This window comes from Dicentrarchus labrax, unplaced genomic scaffold (genome assembly GCF_905237075.1).
Source record: "Dicentrarchus labrax unplaced genomic scaffold, dlabrax2021, whole genome shotgun sequence".
Classification (NCBI taxonomy): domain Eukaryota; kingdom Metazoa; phylum Chordata; class Actinopteri; family Moronidae; genus Dicentrarchus; species Dicentrarchus labrax.
Window position 1 is genome coordinate 26751504 of NW_026136719.1, and position 25967 is coordinate 26777470.

A 25967-nucleotide genomic window follows, 5' to 3' on the forward strand; every position below is an offset into this window, starting at 1 on the left:
GATATGACAAACTGCAGGCTTAAGAAACATTTATTAAAATCTAACTGTACAGAATTCAATGTCACATTTAACATGAAGGTCAATACATCATCATCATCGTTATTTTCATTATTATTTTCATTATTATTATTATTATGTAACCACAATTACAGACAAGATGATGGTCTCAAAAAAATAAGGCCACAAGACAAATCAAGTTTTCAGAGATGCAGAGAGCGATCCAGAAAAACATTCACAGAAGGCAGATGGTTCAATCACAAAGACTCCGAGACACCAAGGAGAGTGTCACAGGTTTCCCTCATTGCAGCACATATACAGACAAGCAGCAACACTTTAACAGAGGACAGACATACAGCACATGGATTTGTCCACTTCCTCCTGAAATGTAGCAAATATGTTGCCATATATGTAATATTAAACAGTTGTTACAGCTGGAATCTACTCCCTAATCTTATTGGGCAATCAAAAGGAGTTGAGGATACAGTAACTTAAGGGTTTGCAGCACGGCCAGAAAGTGAAACTTTTCATTGTGTGAATGTGTCCCAAAGACAGGAGCAGGAGAGGATGTTTTCTATATCTTTACCTTCTGTACAGCCTGTTTCTGATATTGAAACAGCTCACATATGCCATGCTCATTACACAGTAACAGAGCAGTGTGCCCATCCCTCCTCACACAGGACAACCAGACGGGTTTCAAATTATGATCCCAAAAGAATCCATTGTTTTGTTTTTAAAGGACCGTAGAGCTCTTCAAAAATTACTGTACAAACTGTATTTGGCATTAGTACAATACACACTTTTTCTCTATCACAAACATCAAAGTTAAAGACAAAAAAAGTACAAAAGTGACTGATCACTGGACGTGTAATGTGTCCGTGAATACAAAAAAACGGTGACTGTACGTACTGACCATCTGTCCGACAGGGTGCGAAGAGTACAAAGTGTTGATTCATGGTGACATCCACGACACAGCGAGGCAGCACTTCCTGTAAGTCCTTAATATTCAGCAACATCACAGGGACACAGCTGTATTACAGTCAGCTCTGTGTCAACACTTGTGGCATACGAGTCTATAAACTCTTGACTTGTGAGTCTGTGTCCAGTCCTGTTGGCTGTGGCGGCCTGGCCTCAGCTCAGCCCCATACCCTGCTGCTTGCTCATGTCGGTACACACAAAGAAGGTTTTCAGCTCCCCTTTGCCCTTCACGTTGATGAATCCTCGACACTCGCACGAGTAGCCCAGCTTGTGCAGCACAGCCGTAGTTTCCTCTGTTACCTGGAAGGAGACACAGAATGCGCATCTGCAGCTAAGAAAACCAACCAAATACCATCTCTAACAGCAAGTTTGTTGCTAAATTAATACAGTAGTCACTGTTAAAAGCGGATAAAATAGTCAAACTTGGGACAGAGTCAGAAATTGGATCTTTCTAAATCCAGCCATGTTGAGATCTGCAGTAAAAAACTAGGGAGCATCAACCGTGACCATTTGATCTTTAAGAACACTTCACATAGATAAAAATATATTGCTGCTGGCCTCTGTTCAGCTCAATGTACCTGGATCTTTCCGAGCTCCCCGGTGGTCTCCATTCTGCTGGCTACGTTAACTGTGTTGCCCCAGATGTCATACTGCGGTTTCCTCGCCCCGATCACTCCAGCTATCACTGGACCATGATTAATTCCTGTGGAAAAACACACTATTTTATCATACCTTGGTATAATTCTCATGTACAGAATTTACAGAGACAGTAAGAGTGCGTAGAGATAAAACACATGATGAGCATAAGATTCAATAAGACAAATGAATCTATAGATGTCAGATTGCACACAGGGTCAGTGGGTAGTTCTGCCAGAAAAGGTTTAAAGTAGGTGTTACGTCTGCTGTCTTGTGCCCTGTTCCAGGTACTGCCCTCCCCTCCGACTAGTCACTAGTTACTCCCTCGGTGGAGGGACACCGTTATTCATATTTATTTGTTGTCTCAGTGGTTTGTTTAGCTCAAATGGTTTTCGCTTCCTTTCTTTTTAGGAAGTTGTTTTGTGTTAACATTTGACTTCATTTATGTTGAAATAAATTGTCGCTTCTCTTTTCCCCTGGACCCCACAACTGAGGTCGTAACAGTTGGCCAGAATGAAAAAAAAACAAACAATGAAAAACATTTTCATTCATTAGTACAATGCTGTTGGATTGATGTCATTTTTGTCAAGGACATTAACCAGCAAAGCGTTTTTTTTTTGAGCGGGCCACAATTTTTCAAGTCAGTCAAACAGGGCTGAACAAATGGACAATACTGTAGCACTGTACAGTGTGCAGACCTACATCAAATGCTTCCCTGAGGACCAAGACAGCAAAGACATTAAAAATTGACTGCATCTATCAAGAAGTCGGAGTGTTAAAACTGGCAGAAGCATAATCTCATTAAAATGGACAGGGATTCTTTGGATTTGCTTAACTTATGTCAGCAAACATTAGATAGATATTGTCTAACTGGCATTACTGAGATACTTCTCTGACTTTATGACTCGGCTCTATTTGTGCTACTGTTACACTATGTTTTAGCATTTACTTTTATCCTGTAATGGCCATGTGTGGCCACAGTGGCCACTGTTCAACTAAGTAGACTGGCTTAAAGGCAGGAGTGTTATTTGGATAAGGAGTGGAGAGCAGTTTAGCTTTATTCTGTTTAAAAGGTTCTACCTTAAATTTTAATGCAAACAATGAAGCAATTTAAGAAACTGTTTGCACCTAGAGAGACCAACATATCAACTGCTTGTGAGACTGGCACCAGAGGAATCACAAATGTATGATGTCACTGTTTGAAGAAAAACACTGCAGAAAAGTGGAAGTTAGTGGATTTTATTTCAAAGTCACATGACGGAGCCGCTGATAAGGGCAGCACTCTGTTAAAGAAAGTTTATACCACTCAGTGCAAAATGTCAGTGTTTATGCCTGATGTTCGTTTTTATCTCCCAAGAAATGTAAATGTTTTAACCAAAACTTTTATCCAAGATGTCTGCTCACAATCAACTGTGTGGGAATAACTGTGTCAGGACTGCAGACACAACAGACAGAGGTTTAGGTCTGTCAGACACTCGACTGGGTTCCGTCTCTTTTTAATGGCTTGATTATGACATTTACTTTATGTATTATTTGATGTGCTTCAGTTAGCCAGACTCATTTACGAGTGGAAATTTAAAATAAGCCCATAGATCCTCAACATTACGGGCAACCACAAAGAAGATGCTACAAATCACTGTCAACAGTTACAGTAACGTAGGTTTAACTTCTACTACTTCTTCTGAGTACAACACGACAACCTAATATTCAAGTGTCAGTGAAGGCCACTGCTCTCATGGCAACAACACTTCATAAATGCCAATCATGTACAGTGTAACCAAGGAAACCTGCTGGGTTATTGTGTCCACACTAACAGAGCTGGATACAGTGCAATGCAGCATTCAGTCAATGAAAGCTTTACACCGAAGCTGCCAATCAGCTGAGCACACTCACCCACACGCAGCCTGAAGCTATTGAAGGAATGTCTGTTGATGCCATCCAACTTGCCAATCAGAGCAATGGCAAACTCCACCATGATCCCTATCTGGGCCTGCTGCCTCTCTCTGTCCTGAAAAGAAAATATCATGCAACATACTCATTATGTCTGCTTCAGGTTTTGTGGTTTATTTTTTAATGTGACCCTGGTCTGAAGCAGTAGCTACTCCACCTGATTGTTCTCTTGACCAGGCGTCCCACTAAGCCCTGCAGCCGCCATGTAAGTGCTGCCAATCGTCTTGATCTTCTCCACACCGCTGAACTTTGGCTTGGACAGCAGCTGTTGGGTTAGAGAAAGAACAATGAGAGTGATGTGTGGTAATTTCATCATCCCTCCGTTCATCATTTTACAGTATTTATTCTTGATTCTTAAACTCGACTTTAGATAATAATGGCTGCATAACCCTAACCCTAACCCAAACGCCAGGGTGCACATGGTTATTATTTAGGATTGGAATAAGTGCGTGGACCACGCTACCGATAACAGATTGGGGCTTTAGAGACACATCTGTCACGTATCACAGAGAAGTGCTTGGCAACGAATTGGGGGATGAGGATGAAAGAATGTTTTTTTGTTGTCGTTCTTTCTCTTCCTGACCTCGTCAAAGTCTGCGATGATCTCGTTCAGGAGCCTCAGGCATTCCAGGCCCTCCTTGTTGATATCACACTCGGTGTAAAACTCTTTGAAATCTGGCACTGAGGCGAACATCACACACACACAGTCATAGGACTTGTAGTAGAGATCCTGTCGGGGGAAACAAACCCAAAAATACAAAAAGCGCTGTTATTGGTTTACGCAGGTGGAGACTGAGATTGTTAGGCCTCCATTAACTACTACTACTTCTGCTGATAATGGAAACCTGCTATATCCATCCATGAACATACATTTTTGCAGCATGTCACCATTACAAAAAAAATCATTGTCAGTGAGTCAACAGTTGGCACTCTGAATATGCAGTGTCATGTTTCAAGAGATTCCCTCTGCCTCTCAGTAAGTGCAGGCCATAATACTTTGATTTTGATCCAACACACCCAGTGAAGCCTCACCTCATTCTTTTTATTCTCTCCAACAAACAGCGCAGCCACGTGGGCTGGCAGCACGTTCTCCAGCAGCAGACGGTTCACGTTCTCCCGGGTCTCGATCTGATCCTGCTCTGTGCGGTTCTTATACTTAAGCAGGAAGTCCCGGCGGAAGCAGGACTCATTCTGGCACAAACACAGTGAGGTTAGAGGAGACAATGAAGAAACCCATAACTTAAAACAAATTACATAGGTGTTTCCCTTGATTTCTTGCAGCCTCATTGATTTATTTACTTCTTATCAATTTTTACAATTGCTAGAGAGAGAGAGAGAGAGAGAGAGAGAGAGAGAGAGAGAGAGAGATACATTAATGAGAAACAATCTGTTTTAAATCTCTTAATCTGTTTTCAGTTTGTCTGTTTGGGATGTGAGGGATAACAATGCGAAAGAAGTGAATCAAGGACAGTGAGGTGAAGGTTGTCACTACCTGATGTGAGATGATGACCATAGTGACCAGGAACAGGGCGATATATATGCAGCTCATCTGCCAGGGGTGTTTCACCAGCCCCATCCATTTCAGGATGCATTCATCTTCATTGCTGCAGAACAAACCACAACATTCATGGCTGGACTACACTTTCATTTACACTTTTCATTCAAGATTACAAGACTTTCTACATTCGGTCGCACCTGCTGGAGTTCCAGTTGGTATGGTTGTTAATGTAGAGGAAGTTTTCATAGAGCACGAAGAGTTCCCTCTTGGTGCTGAGGATGATGATGTAGTATACTACCGAGGCCAGGATGAGGAAGAGCACTTTGAGCTCAAAGCTCACCCGGAGGAATACTCCACATGCAATGAGCGACAGGATACAGCAGTACACAGAATACTGGTGGGGAGAGAGGCGAGGGATGGAATTAAAACCAGAGTCAAATAACAGTAGCAACAAATCCAGTGACAATTTATTTTAACAACCCCTATTTAGCATTTATTAGCAGTACATAACCAATGAATAAAATGTTTTATAATGATCATTATGTAATTATGATTAAATTTATGAATATTATTATGTAGTTGGAAACAGAGATAAGGACATTCATTATTTGACAATAACTATCACTCCTCTGTGGAGCATCTATAGGTGCTGTATATAGAGAGAATATGTATTCATATTTAATATGAACATGAATGGTTTTTCATGTTTATTGATTACATCCATATATATATATATATATTTATATTATATTTATGAGCTGATTGCAACTATTCTTATTTATTTTTTTATTTTTTTTAAACTTTTTTTTTTTGGGGGCTTTCCCCTTTATTTGATAAGACAGCTGAAGATAGACAGGAAAGGGGGGAGAGAGAGGGGAGGACACACAGCCAAGAGCCACAGGTCAGACTCGAACCCATGCTGCAGCAAGGACTCTACCTTTGTACATAGGGTTTCAGCTCTACCAGGTGAGCTACAGTGCACCCCAAGATGATTATATTTATTAAGAATGTATTTATAAAACTCCTCTTCTATCCATGACAACTGACAAAACTCTATCATCTACTCACAGATGAAAGCTCCAAAGGAAATCAAGCAGGTGGACCCTGAGTTAAGAATTTTTTGTCAAACTTATTAGTGTAATCAATCATTAGTAACTGTGTGTGTGTATGATCAATATCAGAGCCTTGGATCAAATCTGTGTTCAAATTCTTCCTAATTGGTCGTTCTGCCTACGTAGGCAGCTGATATGATGGTGACAGACTTACGAGCCACAAAATCATTATGGCCATTCAATAAATCATCATTAAACCTCAGCGTCTGTGACTTATATCATAAAGACAGACACATTTAGTGACAGATAAAACAGAGACCCAAATTATAATCTTGAATGTTTTAATTTTAATAAATGTCTGTTAAGTCACTATCTATTGCCATATGAGCAACCACAATGGTGATCGAGCCTATGGCCCACTGATGAAAGCCTTTGCATCTGCAGTATTGTGTGGCGCCGTTCTTGGGGAAAATGCCGCACTATGTCACTGATAATGCAAAACCAACTTTTCCTACTTCTGCAGAATTACATTAAAAGCATCTAACTGGTGAATCACCAGTTGAATTAAATTATACTATAAGGAAGTCACAGGAAATGGAGCATGCCACAGTGAGCTGTTGGATGAAGAGCTGCAGGTGGCGGGCTGCACACCTCCATCTTCTCAGCAAGGTAACGGCTCCTTTCACTGTGTCCTGCCGTTCACTGACTCATACTGTGTGCAGCAAAAATCACAGATCACAGTTGCTCAAAACATGATGGAAGAAGGCAATTTATTGCCGGACTTCTTTACTGAAATGACAATAGTTTGTTTGGCAGCACAGAACAAACCTGTATTGGTACTCAACCGCACTTCCTGATACCACCAGTAACCACAGGTGTTGGCAAATCAACCCGGACTGAAATCTTGATTATGACTCTAAGTACGAAGAAGGAACATCTATGGTCCTGATTTCTAGACAAATTCAAGTACGCCTCAAAATTCAATTGGACTGATTTAGCATAGACTAGGAAAATACCCAGAGCGGTTGCCTGCTGTTATATGCCATATAGATTAAGATAGGATTAGATAGTAGAGTAGTAGATTAGATTGTAATTTAAATGTCATATTGTGGACTGGCAGTTACCTCTTTTAGCCTGAGTCACCCAATAATCTACATTCATCTAGCAGGGCCCAAATCTAATTTATCAAACATTTTGATGAGGCGTCTGATGGTCCATGCATTTTTTACCCTTTGGTATTGTTGCCTTGAAAAGCCCTCCTCCTGACATTATGTCTTCTCTGGCACTCCATTAAGCACATGCCAGAACTATTTGCAAATACTATTTAATCCAATCTGATATGAAAAAACATTAAATATTACCATTTCATTATTACAGTCAGTCTACAGTTAACAAATCCATCACTCACAGGCAAGTAGAAGAGATCTTCCCCTAATCCCTGCGGACAGGAATCATTTGAATGAGGCAGGTCAGCAATATGTGTCGGAATGAAGTACTGCAGGGGGATAAAAAAAAAAATTTGATGGACAGTCAACCACTGGACAGTGTGCTTTGAAGTCTGGCATGACAGCTATGAAGTGTAGACTATAAATAGCAGAGCAAATATATATATGACCCTCTCTCAGCACTCAGCATGTGAGCACAGTCTTACCAGGTTGAAAACTGCCATTACAATGATGACCGTAGTAGTGATGGTGGCCAGAGCGAGGCGCACACACGGACGCTTTACCACCGCCTCCGACACAGCTGGCAGCCACTGGCACCTCGACAGCTTCTCTGGAAACAGGCGCTGCAGACAAAAAAGAGAAGTGAGGAGGAATACGGAATCAAACAGGTATGACGAGCACAGTCATCCATCTCCAGACATCATGTGTGAGTGACTCAGCGCTGGCTATTTCCAGTGAGGGAATCTGTCTGAGAGGAGGAGGAAACACTGCCCGTCAAGGACCGACTGTCAGTTGTCATCCAACAAGTCAATAGGTTAGCTATAGAAAGCTACAGCACAGTGAATGAAAGGGATACCTTCCATTGCATTTTCCATTCTCACGCTGGCTAATTCTGCCACAGTGAAACACATACCCCTTTAACCCCTGTCTTTATTTAGTCAAGCACTTGACTATTATAATATGTTTGTGTTACTGTGTTTTTGACCAATGAGCCTCTTATAGTTGTGGTCTTACTACTGAAGCACAAGAGAGCACTTTGTTGTCTTAGATGACTTGCCTAAAGCTCTGCATTATGTGAAGAATGCAAGGACATTACGCAACATTAAAACAATAAATTTGATGTGATTAAACATGAAAAAGACATCAAGATTTCAGTGTTTCTCTTCCAATGTAAATAAAGACCGAAATGGTTGTGCAGCTCCACATCGCCTGACCCAAAATGTATGCATTTGTTTTTAGATTTAAAGTTAATTCCTTGACCTTGGGAACAGCAGTTGCCACAGCAATCTCACCACCAGCTTAGCAGCACACAATCTCACAACTATTTTGTTTTTAATTTAAAAATTCTCATCTGTGTGTTGCTTGTTGCGTAATATAGCCCAGATAATGGGGAGTAAGCTTATGGAAGACTATTGACAGATGATGAGTAAAATTACATTTTTCCTAAAGGCTGGCTGTATTTTATGGTTTTTGTCTTGTGTGGCTTTCACGTCACAGAAATATAACAATAATCTATAAATAATCTCACATTCACTGAATAACCCTTCAGAGCATACACATGTAATCTGGGTCGGGGCCAAGCCAGCATTATACAATGTGGAACCTTAACACATGTTGCTGGAAGAATGACAACCCTTTTACACTGACCTGCATCCAGTGTGAGATGAGAGGTTGCTCCAAGAGCTGCTGTGAGGCTTATTTGTTTCCACTTTCTACAAACCTAAATGCTAACTGGAACAAACTGAAAAGCCTGACAAGAGCTAATACCTGAACTTTGGTCATCTAAATAGCCTAATGTTAAATGTCAACAAGAAGATATAACACACTGACCTGTAAGTGACCTGCAAAACAGATGGCCAGGGTCAGCAGCAGCACACAGACCAATACTCCAAATGACATCCCCAACATCTGTCGACTGAGGGAGATAAAAAGCAGAGTATGTAAAAAAAAATAAGTCTCTAGCCTCTCCTTTTTCTATCAATACAAACAACATCCTCATAGTGTATGTCTTCTTCCCTACTGCACTGCATTCTTACTGCTGACAACATTGCAATAGATTTTTGATAACAGAGGAAAATCTGGTCATACTCACTCCTTTGTCACAAGCATCTGAACCAAAAAGATGCAGAGGAAGATGAAGGTGGCACAGCCAACATAGTGTTTGAACATTGGCAAATCCAGGGATCGGTACTTGGAAGAGGAAAAACACAACACACCTGAACATCTTGTCTTGCCCCTGAATACTTAAATGGAAATGTATGACAATGTGGAATTATAGATGCTTTCAATTATCTATTTGTAGCTTTGTCTCCGACTAACCTGTTTTTCCAAATCTTTCTTCGGAAACCACAGAGCTAAACTGCTACTCTCTTCAGTCTTAGACCACTGCCTGATAGAGAGGAAGAAAGGAAGGGAGGTAGGGAGGTAGGAAAGAAGAGATAAAAAATGAAGAATAGATAATTGCTCAGACTTTCAAACACTTCAATGTCACACGTTTAATATCTATACTGTGACTGTTTGTAAGATAAACATTTTACAAAGAGAGTAATTAGAGGATTATGATTATGACAAATTACGATTATAACAGCACCATCTTGATATCATTATGTCTCACAACAGTCAGTCAACTTTATCCTGAAGGCATGAATGTTTGTACTAAATTCATTTGCAATCCATTTCATAGCTCTTAAGATATTTCAGTCTAAAATGGTGGACTGACCTACCAAACAACCGATAAACCAACACTACCATCCACAGAGCCATACTGTTAGCAAGATTTGTTCAAACTTTACATGATATCATTCATTTAAACTTGAGAGCTTTTTCACAATATGAGAATTTTGTCACTTTGATGTTTTTCAGAATTGAACAGAGTTGCTGTTTTTTCTGCCCCGTCTGATTCGATGCAAATTTAACCTTTAGTCATACTTTCATGCAATTTGGGTTACATTATTTTAAGAATTATACAATCTGGGTAAAAATGGACATACTTGCTGCTGAGCTCATCTATGGTAGTAGTCATCTCATTGTGTAGCTCCTCATCAAACTTACTCTTCTGGGATTTGTTCCTGCACCGGAAAGCACAGAGACTATTAAGAAGAGGCAGATGGACAGACCCAGAAACACAAGTGGACTGTAACAGATGCTGGAAAACCAGATCAGATCATGCAGGTTACTCAGGTCCAGTTCAGCTGTGCTCGGAGGCAACGTGGTTAATGCAATTCTGATTAGTGAGAAAAGAGAAATCTGGTTTGTTACGTAGAGAGAGTGTGCCGGATGCAGAATGCTGTGTGTTAGATGATCTCTGTGGGATTCAGCAGGAGTGTTTCTGCCGTGCTTCTGCATGGAAATCCCCTACTCTATCAGGAAGGAAACACTCACACAGATGCACAGACCCAGATACATACAAGCCCCAGTCAGTGATCAGTGTTAATAGGAGCATGTCAGTCCACTAACAAAGGTCATTGGGTTTCTATTGGCTTTTGTGATCATATGTTGCCCTGTTACGGAGAGGCAGCAGTGAGAGACAGTGAGAAAAGAACAGTTTTACACCACTGCTCAGGTTAGTGTTGGGACAGCAAGACTCAATAGGCAATAGTTCTCACCCTGTGGGACAGGACATCTCATAGACATTTTTTGGGGTGTGGGACTTACAGAATGATTCATTAATGTTAATTATGAATAATTATATTAATGATATTTGTTATGTAAGAAATGTACAGTGTATATGTATTATCTTAAATGAGTCATTTTAGCCTTTACCCTACTCCCACAAAATTTGATCAATTCAACAAATATTAAAATAATTGCTTTTGGGAAACTGCATGAAGCATAGTGATTACTGGGTACTAATCTGCAATTTAAAACAATGATAGAAATTCAAACACCTTATTTACAAAATGTGAAAGCTCATTTACACTTAAAACAAGTGGCTATGAGCAAGCAGCATTTGTTTTTGCTCTTAGGGGTCACAAAAGGTTGAGAACTACTGCACTACGGGAATGAGGACCTTGCAGGCCATGAAGGCTCCACTCACTTATAGCTGCTGAACGGAGGGGTAGGCAAGGAGAATGGTTCTTCTAGAGATTCATCAAAGCTGTCAGGGCCCAACAATAAGATACAAACACAAATTCATCACTACAGGCAGGAGCGGTGGGCAGCCAAAAACACAAAGACACACTGACAACTGTTAACCAACTATTAACCACAGAAAAAATACACTCTGCTACAAAATGTCATCAAGCTTGAGTGGGTGAACCTCATTTCACTGTCACTTCAGTCTCAGACGTGTTCACCAGCTGCTGCCTCAGCTACAGTGGACTGTGCATACATGAATGAAATTAACAATTTCCGAGATAACACAAACCTGGGGTGGAATGCTTGCGCTTTTAGGCACACACTTATCTCTTCTAATCACATTACTCCAGCCCACACTGTTTGTGTAGGTGAGTCCTGCCCACTAATCAGCAGCTACACTTTAAATATTTGTCCTTATGCTTACTGCCTGTGCCAGACAGGAAAAGAGAATTAACCATTATAAGCTACAACCATAATCAATTTGTCTGTGCATTATTTGAGGCTAATGGAAGGGCTCGTCATAGAGCTCAGCACTCCCACCACTCTGCAGGAAATGACTGCTAGTGCAGCACAGCTGTACTAAGCAGACCCTCAGTGACGACATTTTGTTGGCAAAATGTTTTGTTTGCAGGTTGAGACCAATTACTCTAAGTCTCCTTTTGCTTTGGGAACATGTATTGACTTTCACTGACTCATTAAAATAGCAGCATCATTAATAAAATGATACCTCTAAACATCGAGTCATTTCTTAAAAAATAAAAGTCTGTTAAAAAGTTATGCACTGATCAATGATAGTCTGTCGGCACCAATCTTTAGCCATGTAAATTCTGCTTGACCGAGGCAACCCTAACCTTAAATCTCATAAATATGAATGTGTGCCAACTAACCACCACTAAGACTTTAAGGTTAAACAGTAATTTTCTCATTTCCCCTCTCTGCTACGTGGCATTTACACACAGCAGCTCAGAGATGGTTTGTTACATACACCTCCACATCATCTGTATGAGTAAGACACTAAGCAACCTGCCTGTTAACTTTAAATCACTTTATATAACTCAACTGGTAATAAACGTTTAAAATGTGGATCACTCATCCACAAGCAAAAAAAGTCTAAGACAATGTGACTCAAAGGAAAATCTCACATAATCTAACATGTCCCCAGTTATCACCACAATCCTTGCCCAGTGGTGACATCATTCCATCAAAATGTCTAAGCTCCCATGAAAAGAAATCTTCTTATACATTATGATAATCTCTTTGCATAAAGTTGAAGGGAAACACTCTTCCCTCACGGCCATCGGGATGCTATTGAGCAACAGCGTTGTTACATGGGCCGACATCCAGGGTGAATGTGTGTGAGCAGGCACTATCACAGCTGAACATACCTGAAAAATAATTATAGTCACAAAATGGGTGCTTGGGTATTTATTTTGTAGTTACTGTAGCAGCTCTGAGTTGTTCTCACCTGTCAGGGATCTTGGAGCTGTGGGCTGTTCGTAGAGGGATGTCCTGGAAAAGACAGGGACAGCATTCACCCAGTAAAAATGCATGATAATGAGAGTGGTGAAGGCCAAAACCTAGGGAACTCAATTTATCCAACTTCTTCTTTAGAGAAATACTTCCTCAAACCCCTCACAAGAAAATGATTTCCTTAAGTCATTGTGTGCCTTCTTCCTGTCATAGATACCTCTCAAACACTATTTCAGTTATTCATCAGAGCATAAGCTTTTTCCATTATGGGTGGAGGCACAGTGCAGCACACAGTAAAAAGATAGTTTGTCATATATTATTTCCTGAATAATTAACACTGTGAGACCATGCCTTGTATCTGTACACTATGCTTCAACATGGGCTTCCAGCAGAAGTTGGTGCAACAACTAAAAAAAAACCAACAAACATGCTTACCCTGTTGCGTGGCTTGCCGTTGACAATGGTGTCTGGGGTGAAGCCCTCTCGCCTCTGAAGGTGGGCAAAAGGTTTGACGGCCCCCCAAGATTCCAGGTAACGGGTCATACGCACAGATGCTCGCATCTTCAGGCCATCGTTCACCCGAGGTTTAGGCGCACTCCGGCTGTTGGGTGGGTCCTTAGACTTAAGACATATGCATAATTAATATTACATTTACGCTAGACTGTGGGCATTGAGTTAAAGGTCTAAGGCACAAAAATTTGAAAAAGTACTTTCCAAAATGATAGAAGTCATTAGGGAACACTCAGTGATAGCATTCTTTCACTAAGGCTGGCCTCTAGAAAATATTTTTTTTTTTTTGGAGAATACCAGACAGAATGCTAACCAATTTTGCAGGATTGCTCGGAGGTCATAGGTGCATGGGTTACACAATGCATGGAAGACTTTTATGTACAAATCTGTTGAAGAGTAGGGGGGATCTGTAAGCAGAGTGATAATGAAAGCAGAAAATGTTTTGCCAAAAAATCTAAATGGCAGAAAATCTATTTATGCAGTGATGGCTGAAATCCAGGGGAAAAGAAACTTGCTTGTATGCCTCATGATCCACCTCAGGAGAACCCAGTAGCAACCAGGATGTTGGGAAAAACATATTAAAAATTTACATTTTACAAAAATGTACAATATGGTATTGTTTAAAAAATTATATTACAATAGATCATATCGACCCTGATTTATAGCATTTGGACTGCAACACTAAAAAGACCCTGTATTGTCTGTATTTAAAACATGTCATCAAAGGTTTAAAATTATGTACATGATTTTCTCTTAATATGCTTCATCATACCAGCAATTATTTGTAAGAGGGCTTTTTTTCAGATACTCTCCCTCACAATGCGCATTTTCAAGAGACAGAGAACTCACCCGTGGATCAATGACTAGGTAGGTTCGGACATTGAGCTCTTTTAAGTAGGGGTCCCTGAGGTGGCCCTCGCCTTCTTCCACTTCATAAGCCTTGTTCAGGTGCTTCAGTGTCGCCTCTGTGATGTGGACACGTCTAACAGAGAGGAAAAGAGCAGGACAAGCAATGAAATACTTTGCATGGCATATTTTAGATGTTTATTTCTTTTACTTGATGGAGATATTTAGTCAATGAATTTCATGATTTGTTCATTTACGGCAATGAACCAAGATTATATCTTAATGTTAGCAAATCCTTAACTCCAATTAAAATTTTATTTTCACCAAAGTGATTGAAAGCCTTTGTTATTGGGAGGCTATTGTCAGACTGAGTAATAACCCTGGTTCCTTCGACAAAAAGGCCACAGGGATTTTTCCACTGGATTTTGGATTATTACAGAATAAGCTCTGTGGCCAACATAAATGTATGATACTTACACGTTTTGTTCATCAAGATAATCTTCATTAATGAGAACCACTTTCATGATTTCTGAAGCATAAATGCAATTGCCGGAAGTAAAGTGCTAACATTAAGCTATAAACAAACTACACCACGGGCGCATGACTTCAGGTCATCACCACCAAGCTTTAAGTGTTTGGCATGATGGCATTTAACATCCACGACAACCTCTGTAGTCTCATTTAGCCACTTGTTAGCAAAAACCTTTCTTAAGACACAAAAAAAGCTTGACTGATGTATTTCATGCCGTAGAACAAAATGAGAAATTTGATGTTTCGTGGCAACAGGAAGGTTGCATGAACCTCAGGAAACCTCAGCTTGTGTAAAGGCAATGTGACAATATTATACATAAATGTGAATAAAGGGTTATGGGACTAAAGTACATACAAGAGATACAGAGGTAGTATCACTTACCCTGGAAGGCCTCCTGACTCCATATGATTGGCCAGGGTGACATCATGTGACCAAACATCAAACTGCCACTTGCGAAGGCCAATCACACCGCAGAGCACATTGCCCGAGTGCACGCCCACTCTCATATTGATATCCACTCCCGTGGCCTCCCGTACCTGTCTGGAGGAGTTTCACAGCAATACTAGAGCTAATCGTTGTTGAAGTTGTTTCTATATGCAAAACACCGTCATTCAAGACACACTGACAGTCTGAGGACAACATTACAATACAGTCCACTGTCCCAATGTCGAAACAAATACATTCTTGACTTTACTGAGTAGAGGGTCTGTTCAGTGGCAGCCCATTCACTAGAGTTACCACTCGCTCAGACTTTACTACTGTTGTAACTCATTCTCCAAGATGACATGCCATTTTCAACAGCTCTAAGCCTCACTGTACAAGATTTTTTAAGTAACACAAACTGTGATGATTCCCTAAACTGGAGAAATAAACTGAGAATGACTCACCCTGCAATCCACCATTACAGAAACACCACACTATCCTCTGAGAGGTTCCACAAATAACTTTTAATACATTTTATTTACATAATTCATCTCAAAACTAAGTGTGCTTATAACATCTCTTTTAAGAGTTAAATGGAGAGACAGTATTTTTCTGCATTAGAGTTCAATGTGAAGGTTGGCACAAACTCACTTGATGGCTTCACACATGTCCAGGCCCATTTTGACGCAGTTCTTGGCATGTTTAGGCAGTGAGACCGGCAAACCTGACACACAGTAGTAGCAGTCCCCAAGGATCTTGATTCTCATGCATTCATTCTCCTATAAGGAATGAGAAAGACAAGACCAAAAAACATGCATGTTTATGCAACCAGGCAACTTATTAAAAAAGTTCCCATAATGCATAAAAAGTGGGTAAGCAGATAGATAGGATATGAGTGTACACACGCCAACACATGAGAGCTGCTCAATACAGCCGCAGTCCTGTACTACTGAGGTTTAAGTGCTTTGGTCGTGGCTTGATAAGAAGAGAGTGTTTCATTGTTCAACTGCCCAACCCAGATTTTCCCAGCCAGGTTGAGGCTTAGCGGAAATCTTGCTGTCACAATTTACTCTAATCTTTGCGTTATTATTGCTACAATGTCTTAAAGTGGCAAATTGCAAGTCAAGATTGGAGGTCAGTGTTGTTAATAATGACATGAAGAAATTCTAAATGATTACTCACCTTGGCAATTTGGTCAAACTTGCCAAACAATTCATTGAGCATGATGACCAGCTCTTTGGGAGAACAGTCACTGGCCAATCGGGTGAAGCCAACAATGTCAGCATACAGAATACTGAAAAAAATAAATAATACACACAAACACGTTAACATAAACAGAAATAATGTCTGCTCTGACATGTAAAATATCACTTATTTTGCAAATGAGATTAATGTATTGATACAAAGAATTTATTTTATTACCTGCACTATTTTTAAATCTCTACACAAAAATAAAAACTACAACCTGAATGATTTGCTCCAATTTTAATTGTAGAAACTAGCAAAACCACAGTGAAAATAGCACCATTCAAAGGCTAAGCTCTCCTCAAAAAGAGACCTCACAGAGACCAGAAAGGTGCTTTCAGGTTTGAGTTACTGTATGACGTTTCACTTGGATGACTGGTGAGCAATGGTAATATATTCATGTCACTTCTATCTGTAATGCCTTGTGATTTAAATGTCCAGACTGCTAACAAAAAACAAATATTGAGAGATATCCCTGGCTTCCATCATTCCATGCAGTGGCTTTTTCAATCAGTCAATCACCCTGACAAACTGATGGGGACCACCTGAATGCACTGTTAGCAATCAACCAGTGTGGAGTGTATTGGAGCATAGTAGGGGCCATGAATCTTACATCATTTGTGTCCTCCAAATGTGGGCCTGATTTTCTCTGCACAGCCTTGTCAGCCCATTATGACCCATTATGACCATTATGGGTACCCGCAATACTGGGTACTGAATTGGGACGTAGGATTTCAGGCAAAAAGCTCCTGACCCACCTCCCATTAACCTCTAGTAGACCTGATCGGTGACAGTTTAAAAGTCCTGTCTGGTTCAATGCTGAATCATAGCCTTGGCATAATTGAAGCTGCCGGTCAGCGGACCACAGAGGACCTCTGAAAGACCCCCGACACCAAAAGGAAAAACAGCTGGAAGTTTGGCAAAAGTCCAGCCCACACAGAGCACCTGACCTCCCTCCCTGCCTTAGCATGGCTGGCCACAGTGGGAACTGAAACTCTAACCATTGCAATGTAAGCCTCAGTGAACACCATGCTCATCTCAGTGAGCTCCAGGAAAAATAGTGATAAATTCTGCGCACGTAAATTACATGGGGTGTGTTTAATTTGACTTTTATATTCCCATTAATAGTAACTCTGCTACATGTCACATTTGTCTGCAAACGATCAACTAAATCCAAGCATAACCACAGTTTACATCATTTCAAACTATGTACATAAATATTCAAAACTCCATGCCCAAACCACCACAAATATCCATTTGCAATGCACAGGGCTGACTACTATTACTGGCTGGTTGCAGCTTGGCCTGAGCACAACGGCCAGTCTGCTGACCAGCAGAGGGACACAGACACTGCACCTGACTTGATCCTGTTCCACTGAAAATGTCCAGGTGGCTTCATGAGACAGACGCAGCTAATGACTGGTCTGACTGGGGTAATTATAGGCATAGGTCAGGGGTGCAGCCTATCATTAAACACCTTCTTATCATGGCCCTAAATGAACATAACTGATGCCTTCACAATGTCTCTTGATTAGCAGACCAAAAGTTTAGTGATTTTAGTGTTGAGTGAAGATTACCTTCATAAACACCAGAGTGGATATTAACAACACAACCATTTTCTGTGTGTTTTTGCTATTTGTGTTACCATTACAATTACAAATACATTTTATGCCAGCATTACATATTTTATTAAACCGATCGGAAGTGAAATTGCTGAAAAAAACATTTGCATTAAAAAAACGATGCCACAGAAGCCACAACACTAGGTTTCCGGGAAACTACAATGCAGTTCCCTCAGTGAGGTAAGGCAGACATTGAATCTTGCCTACATTTATCTGAAAAAATGAGCTTGTGAGCCATCTGCCAAAGTTCAGTTTAAGCTGACCCAATATCTGTCAGCACTTGCTAAATTAATGAAACCCTCGTAAAACAAAGAGCTGTAACTGGGTCACTGCTCTAAAAACAAACAGACATAATAATCTCCATCATTATGAGAAGCAGTCATGGAAATCTGCTTTTTGTGTGCACTTTTTTATATTTGTGCCTCATCTATGTTTTATGGAGTGATGTGAATAGTAAAAGCTTAAATATAAGTTTCCCTGGGACCAACTAATTGAGAATACAGACAAAGTAGACTGACTGTCAAGTCAAATCAGTCTGATTAAAGAGACATTTTTATTTTTCAAATAAAAAAAATATAGCAAAAAATTGTTCAGAGAGCTAGACAAATTTTTTACTTTGCTGATTAGATTAGAAAGAACATTTCCACAATTCAGTCCTACTGGTTATAAGTCATAACCCTTCTCAGGTGATTTATTTTACGTTTTTACAAATGTAGTCCGAGGCCCGAGACTCTATCTCTGGTTACTAGCTGTAAGCAGTGAAGGACCAGGTCACAGACACTTGTTACATTTATAATCTCACACAGGACAGTCAAAATACTTCCACTGACACTTTACAAAAAATCATAAGTATGTAGAAGCACACCTGAATGCCCTCAAAAGGCCTTGATGGAGGATCAATAAGACAGGCTTTTTACCATCCCTTTAAGTGCACGGTTTGACATAGGTTTTTATGATGAGGTGATCCTTTCAAACAAGGGCTAGTTAATGAAAATCTATGGCTTTCCATGTATTTTAAGGTGGTTTGTGGTTGTACCTGACATTCTCGTGCCTCTTGACATAAAGACTGTGGAAGTTGTTATCTTTGACAAGTCGCTGTTGTTCTTCTTTGTCTTTACAGTCTTGCAAGCGCTCCCTGATGGCCAGCTTCATCTTCATGGAGATGTAGACTGGCAGCACAGACTGCAGTAGGTTCTCCTGCACACACACACACACACACACACACACACACACACACACACACACACACACACACACACACACACACACACACACACACACACACACACACACACACACACACACACACACACACACACACGTCAGTTACGTAACTGCAATTTAGGTGAGCCAGGAACATAGGCTTATTTGACTCTCAATATACAGTGATGAGTGGTAATACCCTGAAATGAAAAAAGGCAGACCTGGAAACAGCCAGAACACACACAGACATAAACACACATATATAAGCATGATCACAGGCACACAACCTGAGACTCCCAGACCCACCTCATCAACATCTCACTCTTTAATATCTAGCTATGAATTTATGTCTCAAGATGCCTCTATCAAGGTAGAATAATGTTCCAGACTCTGTCAGCAGTAATAGCCGGAGGCCTGAGAAGTGTTCAAAGTTCAATGGCTTGATTAAGACAGGAATCTGAAGAGGCAACTTCTCAAGAAATGATTAATCCCTTAATACCACCAGAGCGGCATCAGGTTAGATCATTTGACCACACTGGCTGAACCGAGGCTTATTAAACTTATCTATAAAATGCTTTTTACATAATACAGTCACAACAAGTGCTTTAGAATGCAGGAGTGGATGTAAATCGAGATGAATGCACAGAACCAATATGACAGATTTTAAGGTAATGAGACCGAAGCTAAGTGTGTGCACGTCGAGTGTGTGTGTGCACCACTGAGTGTGTCTGCATAAAAGAAAGAGAGGGAGGTTTGTGTGTTTTTCTGTGGGTATGAAAAAATAAGTCCTTGCAGATTTATTAGAAAACATTGCTGAAATATTCACCTCCTTTAACCTTTTCCACAATCTGTAGTGTTGCAAAATGAATGGAAAATTGATTACATAGTTTTTTTTCAGACAAAAGTTAATTTTTTTTTTTACTGTGAACTGTGCTTGGAAGTGAAATATAAATGTCACATTTAAACGGATATTCAAGTATACAACCCTGTGAGCCATTAAAATGTATTTCAGCAAATTAAAAGCATGGTGACACGTGTGTAACAACACTAAATGTCCTTGAGAAATGGGTCTATGTTCTTATGGGTTAATTTTCCTACTCTTTCTTTGAAGGGATAGTTGGAGTGGGGTTGTGTGAGGTACTTATCCATAGTCAATGTGTTACCTACAATAGATGGTTGTCAGCATGACCCCACTTTGGAGAAGCTGACAGGGATCCCAGGACAGAAGCAGAGCAATGCACTGCTGTGGACAGGGGCAGCAGAAAAATGTGGTTGAGCCACATAAAAAAGCAAACTTATGAAATTAAGTAAATCAATATCTGCTTAAGTGTATTTTCACCCCTTTCCGTTGCTGTCCAACAGCCCTTTTCTTTGGCACTAATGTAGAACTTCCATATTCCTATGCATAAGCCCAACTGTATTATGCTGCAGATCAGCTGTGTGAGTTACAGTGGTACAGCCCAGACAAACACAAGCATGCACCATCTTTAAAATCCTTATAAACATGAATTTTGCATTCTGCGGTGTAATATAGTGCACAATGCAGTCAGGGTTAATGCGTTGGAATACGGAAGTTCCATTGCTAGTGCCACACTACACTTTTTGTTTAGGTGGTTAAAACGTGTCAGTACTCCTCTCTGTTTCTCCAAACGGGGCTTGCTGACCAGTGTCTACTGTAGGTAACCATGCAACCACACTTCAAAAAACCTGAACTATCCCTTTAATATTTGCACAAGCTAGGTCAGGTGGGATGAGGAGTGTAAGTGTGTGAACAGTTCAATTTCAAAGGGGTTTAATTCTGGGCTTCAGCTGGGCCACTTAAGGGCATTGACATTCTTGTTTTGAAGCCATTCCAGTGCTCATTTAGTTGTATACTCCAGTCCATTGTCCTGTTGGAAAACAGATTGTCTTCCCAATCTAATATACTACAAATAACTCTTGAAGAATCTCCTGTATATTAATGGATCGTTCTATTTCTTTTGCAAGTCAGAGCTGAAACCCTGACCCCTTTGGCATGATGCGACCACTACCACACTACACAGTATGCAAGGAGTGTTATATGGCTACTGACTTGTGCCCATTTTTTTTGAGTGCTTTGCATTACAACAAAACTACTCTTAATCAGACCACAGGATCTTTTGCTTTAACGCGTCAGAATTTTCCATGTTGCCCTTTGTGAACACCAAGTGTGCTGTCACAAGCCATTTATTTCCCTGGAGGGTTTCTGGACACTCTCCAGGCTGTACAGACATCTCAAAGACTCAAAATAATGAAATTGCACCTTAACTTAATTTGAAGGGTTACAGCAAAGAGGTGAATATGTTTTCACTCAAAACATTCCCGCTTTTGACTTTTTAAATTAATTTTTAGAAAATTTCAAATAAATATAAAAATTGAAATTAACATTTTGAGTTAACATATGCAAACCAAAAGGAAAATAATCAAACTTTTGTTTAAATTGTTTAAATCCGGTTGCGACAAAAAATGTAGGAGAGGTCAAGAGGGATAAATAATCATGTATGGCAATTCATCTCTGGGTTAGGGTTAGGGTTAGGGTTGCACATCTGTGTGTGTGTGTGTGTGTGTGTGTGTGTGTGTGTGTGTGTGTGTGTGTGTGTGTGTGTGTGTAAAATGGCTCCTTGCAACCTGAACCTCCCATTCACTCTGGCTGACCTCTTACAGGGTTCAAATGATCCTTTTAGTTTCCCCAGGGTCTGAAACATAAAAACTCACCTCTCATAAATTGGCCTTTGTATAGATGATGGTGGGCAGCTGCAGCATGTGCCACATGATCCAGTGCTGCTGTTAATGTTACCCATTTGTCTTTTATTAACTTACTTTAATAACTTATGTATATTACATATCTTGAAAGAACTGTTGTCACTAAATGCATGCAGTGACACATTTACACTGATTTAAGGGAAATCAGAACTTGTAAAGGGGTTAGTAGTGTTCAAGAGAAGTATCGGTTTCAAACGGGAATGTTAACGTCACACAGTTTAAAATGAAATGTTTGACGTCTTTTGCACGCTGCCAAGAAACATCAACACACTGGGCTGCTGAAATTAATGTGGGACAACAATGCAAGTTCCTCATTGGTTCCCCATTCAGAGCTGTGTTGGAGCTTTCCCCACCATGCTTTTGTGTCCCTGTTCTCTTTGGCTAACTTTGTGCACCAGGCTCCCTTTTTTCAGCCCCAATTCAAATACAACAGGAGGAGGTTTGAATGTTAACGATTATATCATTCCTTTCTGTCCTCCTAGGCAACACAACAGCTTCTCCGTCAGCACGTTTTATGTCCCTTACTAAGCAACAGTCATAACAAATGACAAAAGGGGAACATTTGTTTTAAAAATGTCTCTGAAGTCAAAGCAAGTCAGCACAGATGCATCTAATTTAAAAGGCATCACAGGAAAATCTAATTTGAGAAGGATTTGTTAGTCGCAATGAAAACATCCATGGGAGAGTCAACATGAGGGCAGCCAAAGGCAAAGCTTAAAGATGAAATACAATTACTAGAGTATGGCAATAACAATTACTGGCAAGCTATTTTCATCATTTGTAATGTTTTGTTTCCATTCAGTGAGGTTACTAAAATACATTTGATTCAGTAAAATAAAAGGTATTAAAATGATCACTATTGGCTTACAATAAACAGGACACTTCCCCTCTCACTCTAATGAAATGGTGGTATTTTTCAATAAATAATGGATGTAATGTAATGGATCATTACTTGATGAGAGTGTGTATGGATGTAGTGTGGGCCTAATTCAACCAAATGGATGTAATGGGAAGTACCCTCTCGATAATCCTAAAGCAATGACTACAGGACTCAGCACATATTTTTCTTTTATGTTTAGTGTAACTGTGTTTCTTAATGTATGTGTTCATCACTGTTACTATTCCTCTCTTAAAGGACCAGTGTATAGGATTTAGTGGCATATAGCAGTGTAGTTGCAGACTGCTACTGACTGAACACCGCTTGCATCTGTATTTGAGGACATGGGATTGAAAATGGGCTGTTAAGTGTACAAGAGATCCTAGGATAGTATACTATCCTACATATCAAGGTATTATTAGAGATTGTAAGCAAACCTCCATATGAATTTAAATAACAATAATGATAGAACTTTTTTTTTTATTCCATTAACATCATTAGATCCTCCTAAGTGTTACACACTTGACCTTTAATGTGGACACTGTGGACTGTTAGTGTGGGAGGTGGGTTGTTACACAAATGTATAAATAATCCAACAAATGTTTAGTTTAAGGATACTCACACTAACGTCATGAGCCAGACTTTGAAAGGCTTTGGTAACATAATGCAGGCTTTCATATTTAATGGGTGAGCTATTATTTGATAGCCAGTGTGCGACACTAACCTGCTGTCTCTTTTCTATCACCAGCTTCATCCGCATGCTCAGGCACCTCAAGGTGTCTTGAAAGGTCTGCCTCAGGGTTTTCTCCATCAGAACCTTATGAAAGGCTCCCACCACACTGCCACACAGGAACACCACTGCATTGGACAGCAGCTACAAAAACAGACACAGTAGCAGATGTTAGAGCTCAAAAACAGTAATATATACACGCGCACACAACACACACTTATGCATCTGTTCCTGCTGGATTGGGATTTTTGAAAATACTCATTTACTTTGTTAGTGTCTTTACTTTCATTTTTTGCTTATTATTTTGTATCTGATTCTGGCCAAACATTATATATTCAAAACTGTATGTCTAGTCTTCAGTACACAGTTGGAAACTGATACAGAAGCATTTCTTTATCCAGCTGGTTTTACCTGGTTCGGAAGGTTAGGAGGGGACACACTGCTCTTTATGGTGAGGTACAGTGTGAGGACCATGATGTGAGACAGTGAGGAGATGACACTCAGCACCACAGCGTACCACAACTGGAACGGCAGCATGGTGTACACGGTGAAGATGATGAAGAGGAAGAAAGGCACCTGGAAACATAAAGGTATCATTATTTCAACCTGTTGTGCCACAAGTAAATCAGATTGTACTAAATTCTACGTTCATTTTGAGTAATCCAGTGCTTGAAAATTACTTGTAGAATATACTATAGACATATTATCAACAAATACAGTGTAAATTATAGACATACACACTAGAATATTTAATTAACCAATGTTAACCAAGTTTTTTTTAATTATCTGTCATCCAAATATTAGCGATGGAAAATATTTAAGAATTACAGCTTAAATCTAATAATTATAATAATTACCATGCCAGAAAACGTGCGTGGCTTGAGAGGACCATACTAAAAAACAAAATATAACCTTAATCTGGACCCTATGGGACGGTGAGGTTACCTGGTCCCAAGGCAGGATGATGGGGCTGCAGAAGATGAAGGTGTAGCCCATGGTGAGATGTGTGGCCCATACAATCAGGCCGAGCAGGTGCCTCCATCTCTGTGAGAGCATCTCTGTACATACCAGCACAAACACGGCCAGAAACACACACAGGCTGCCACTCACCACGCTCACAAAGGCACAGTGTTTCACTGCACTCTGCTCCAGCGGCAAGGGAGAAAGAGAAAAATAATGCATATATTATCACTGTAATACATCATTTCATATTCATATATCTTTCAGTCAGTATGGATGCATGAAATTCATACAATGGTATTATATAGAGTACTATAAACATAAGTCATATTACAGTTAATTGCATGTGTCAGCTTTAATAAAAGACATTTTTATTAAATTAATATTTAAGACAACAGTCGGCAACTTGCGGAAGAACAGTAAGACCATGCAGTTGCTGCCTGATGTGCAGGAGAATCAGTCGCAAACATTAAAATGATGTGTCAAAATCACAAATCCTCATAAGCGGACCCTTTACCATCAATGACTGAAAAAAAATACAGGATATTGCTTTATAACACTACAAGCTACATTCCCAAACAAGACCCCTGGTTTTAATCAACAGCTTTACGAGTCCCAAAAAAACTAACACTAAAATCATAAGCTTCACCAAATTGGTATACTGTAGGCAAGTCTGTTATTTTGTTCACCTCTACATATATACTTAAAATCCAATAAAATACTTGCTTATCCTTTTTAATCAGTATTGTATTGTGTTTCTGACTAATAAATCCTTTCTGCATCATGTCCTGTTTGCTCCAGGCCATCATCTTCCTGATTGGGTTACTGTACAGTGAGAAGCAAGCACGAAGGGAAAAAGATGCATTTGTGCGCATATGTGAACGAAGAAGCATGTTTGCATGTATGTGTCTATGTTCTTTCTGTGTATGTGTGTTGTATATGCAAGTGCATTCATGAAAGTAACAATTGTGTACACTTGTATGATTGTCTTGGCGTGGGAGGCAGAGAGGGAGAGCACAAGAGAAAACAAGGGGTTAAAAGAGCGCTCAAGAGTGAGACAGACGCACAAAGTCAGTGTTAATAGATCTCTGCTCAGAGAAGGCCATCTCTGCATTGTATGTTGAGCTTTCTGGTTACCATGGCAGCATTGGAAAAGGGCAGATCTCAACTAAAGCACTTTCTACTCCCCTATGTAGCTGTGAGTCTTGACAAAACCCTCTTGTGGGCAGAAAACAGAACAATTATTCTATATGAACAGGTGCTAAAATCACATGAACAGATACAGCTCGAAGCATGGCACACCAAAGACTTAAAAACTCACATGAAACCAAATGTAGCATTTGTATACTTTTCTCTTATTATTAGCACTCACAAAACTATTTTTATGATCCAATTGATTGTATAATTTTTCAGT

At 40.0% G+C, this 25967-nt stretch overlaps 1 protein-coding gene across 2 annotated transcripts in view; it reads right to left on the reverse strand.

The window, feature by feature from the left end:
• Positions 1-12: 12 nt before the first annotated feature.
• The window catches only part of adcy7 (adenylate cyclase 7), a 54785-nt gene continuing 28830 nt past the window's right edge, over positions 13-25967 (reverse strand). The window contains exons 3-27 of one of the 2 annotated variants that reach the window (XM_051378839.1): positions 24539-24736; positions 24005-24169; positions 23588-23737; positions 19039-19199; positions 16318-16429; positions 15787-15914; positions 15094-15252; positions 14184-14316; positions 13260-13445; positions 12820-12863; positions 11314-11373; positions 10268-10345; positions 9597-9666; positions 9370-9467; positions 9108-9192; positions 7763-7900; positions 7520-7606; positions 5257-5453; positions 5054-5165; positions 4594-4752; positions 4145-4291; positions 3719-3826; positions 3505-3619; positions 1554-1678; positions 13-1275 (exon numbers count right to left, since the gene is read on the reverse strand). In XM_051378839.1, the coding sequence (XP_051234799.1) occupies positions 1129-1275; positions 1554-1678; positions 3505-3619; positions 3719-3826; positions 4145-4291; positions 4594-4752; positions 5054-5165; positions 5257-5453; positions 7520-7606; positions 7763-7900; positions 9108-9192; positions 9370-9467; positions 9597-9666; positions 10268-10345; positions 11314-11373; positions 12820-12863; positions 13260-13445; positions 14184-14316; positions 15094-15252; positions 15787-15914; positions 16318-16429; positions 19039-19199; positions 23588-23737; positions 24005-24169; positions 24539-24736 (3162 nt within the window). In that variant the 3' untranslated portion in view covers positions 13-1128. The remainder of the gene's footprint in view (positions 1276-1553; positions 1679-3504; positions 3620-3718; positions 3827-4144; positions 4292-4593; positions 4753-5053; positions 5166-5256; positions 5454-7519; positions 7607-7762; positions 7901-9107; positions 9193-9369; positions 9468-9596; positions 9667-10267; positions 10346-11313; positions 11374-12819; positions 12864-13259; positions 13446-14183; positions 14317-15093; positions 15253-15786; positions 15915-16317; positions 16430-19038; positions 19200-23587; positions 23738-24004; positions 24170-24538; positions 24737-25967) is intronic. The other variant, XM_051378840.1, reaches the window with a different exon arrangement.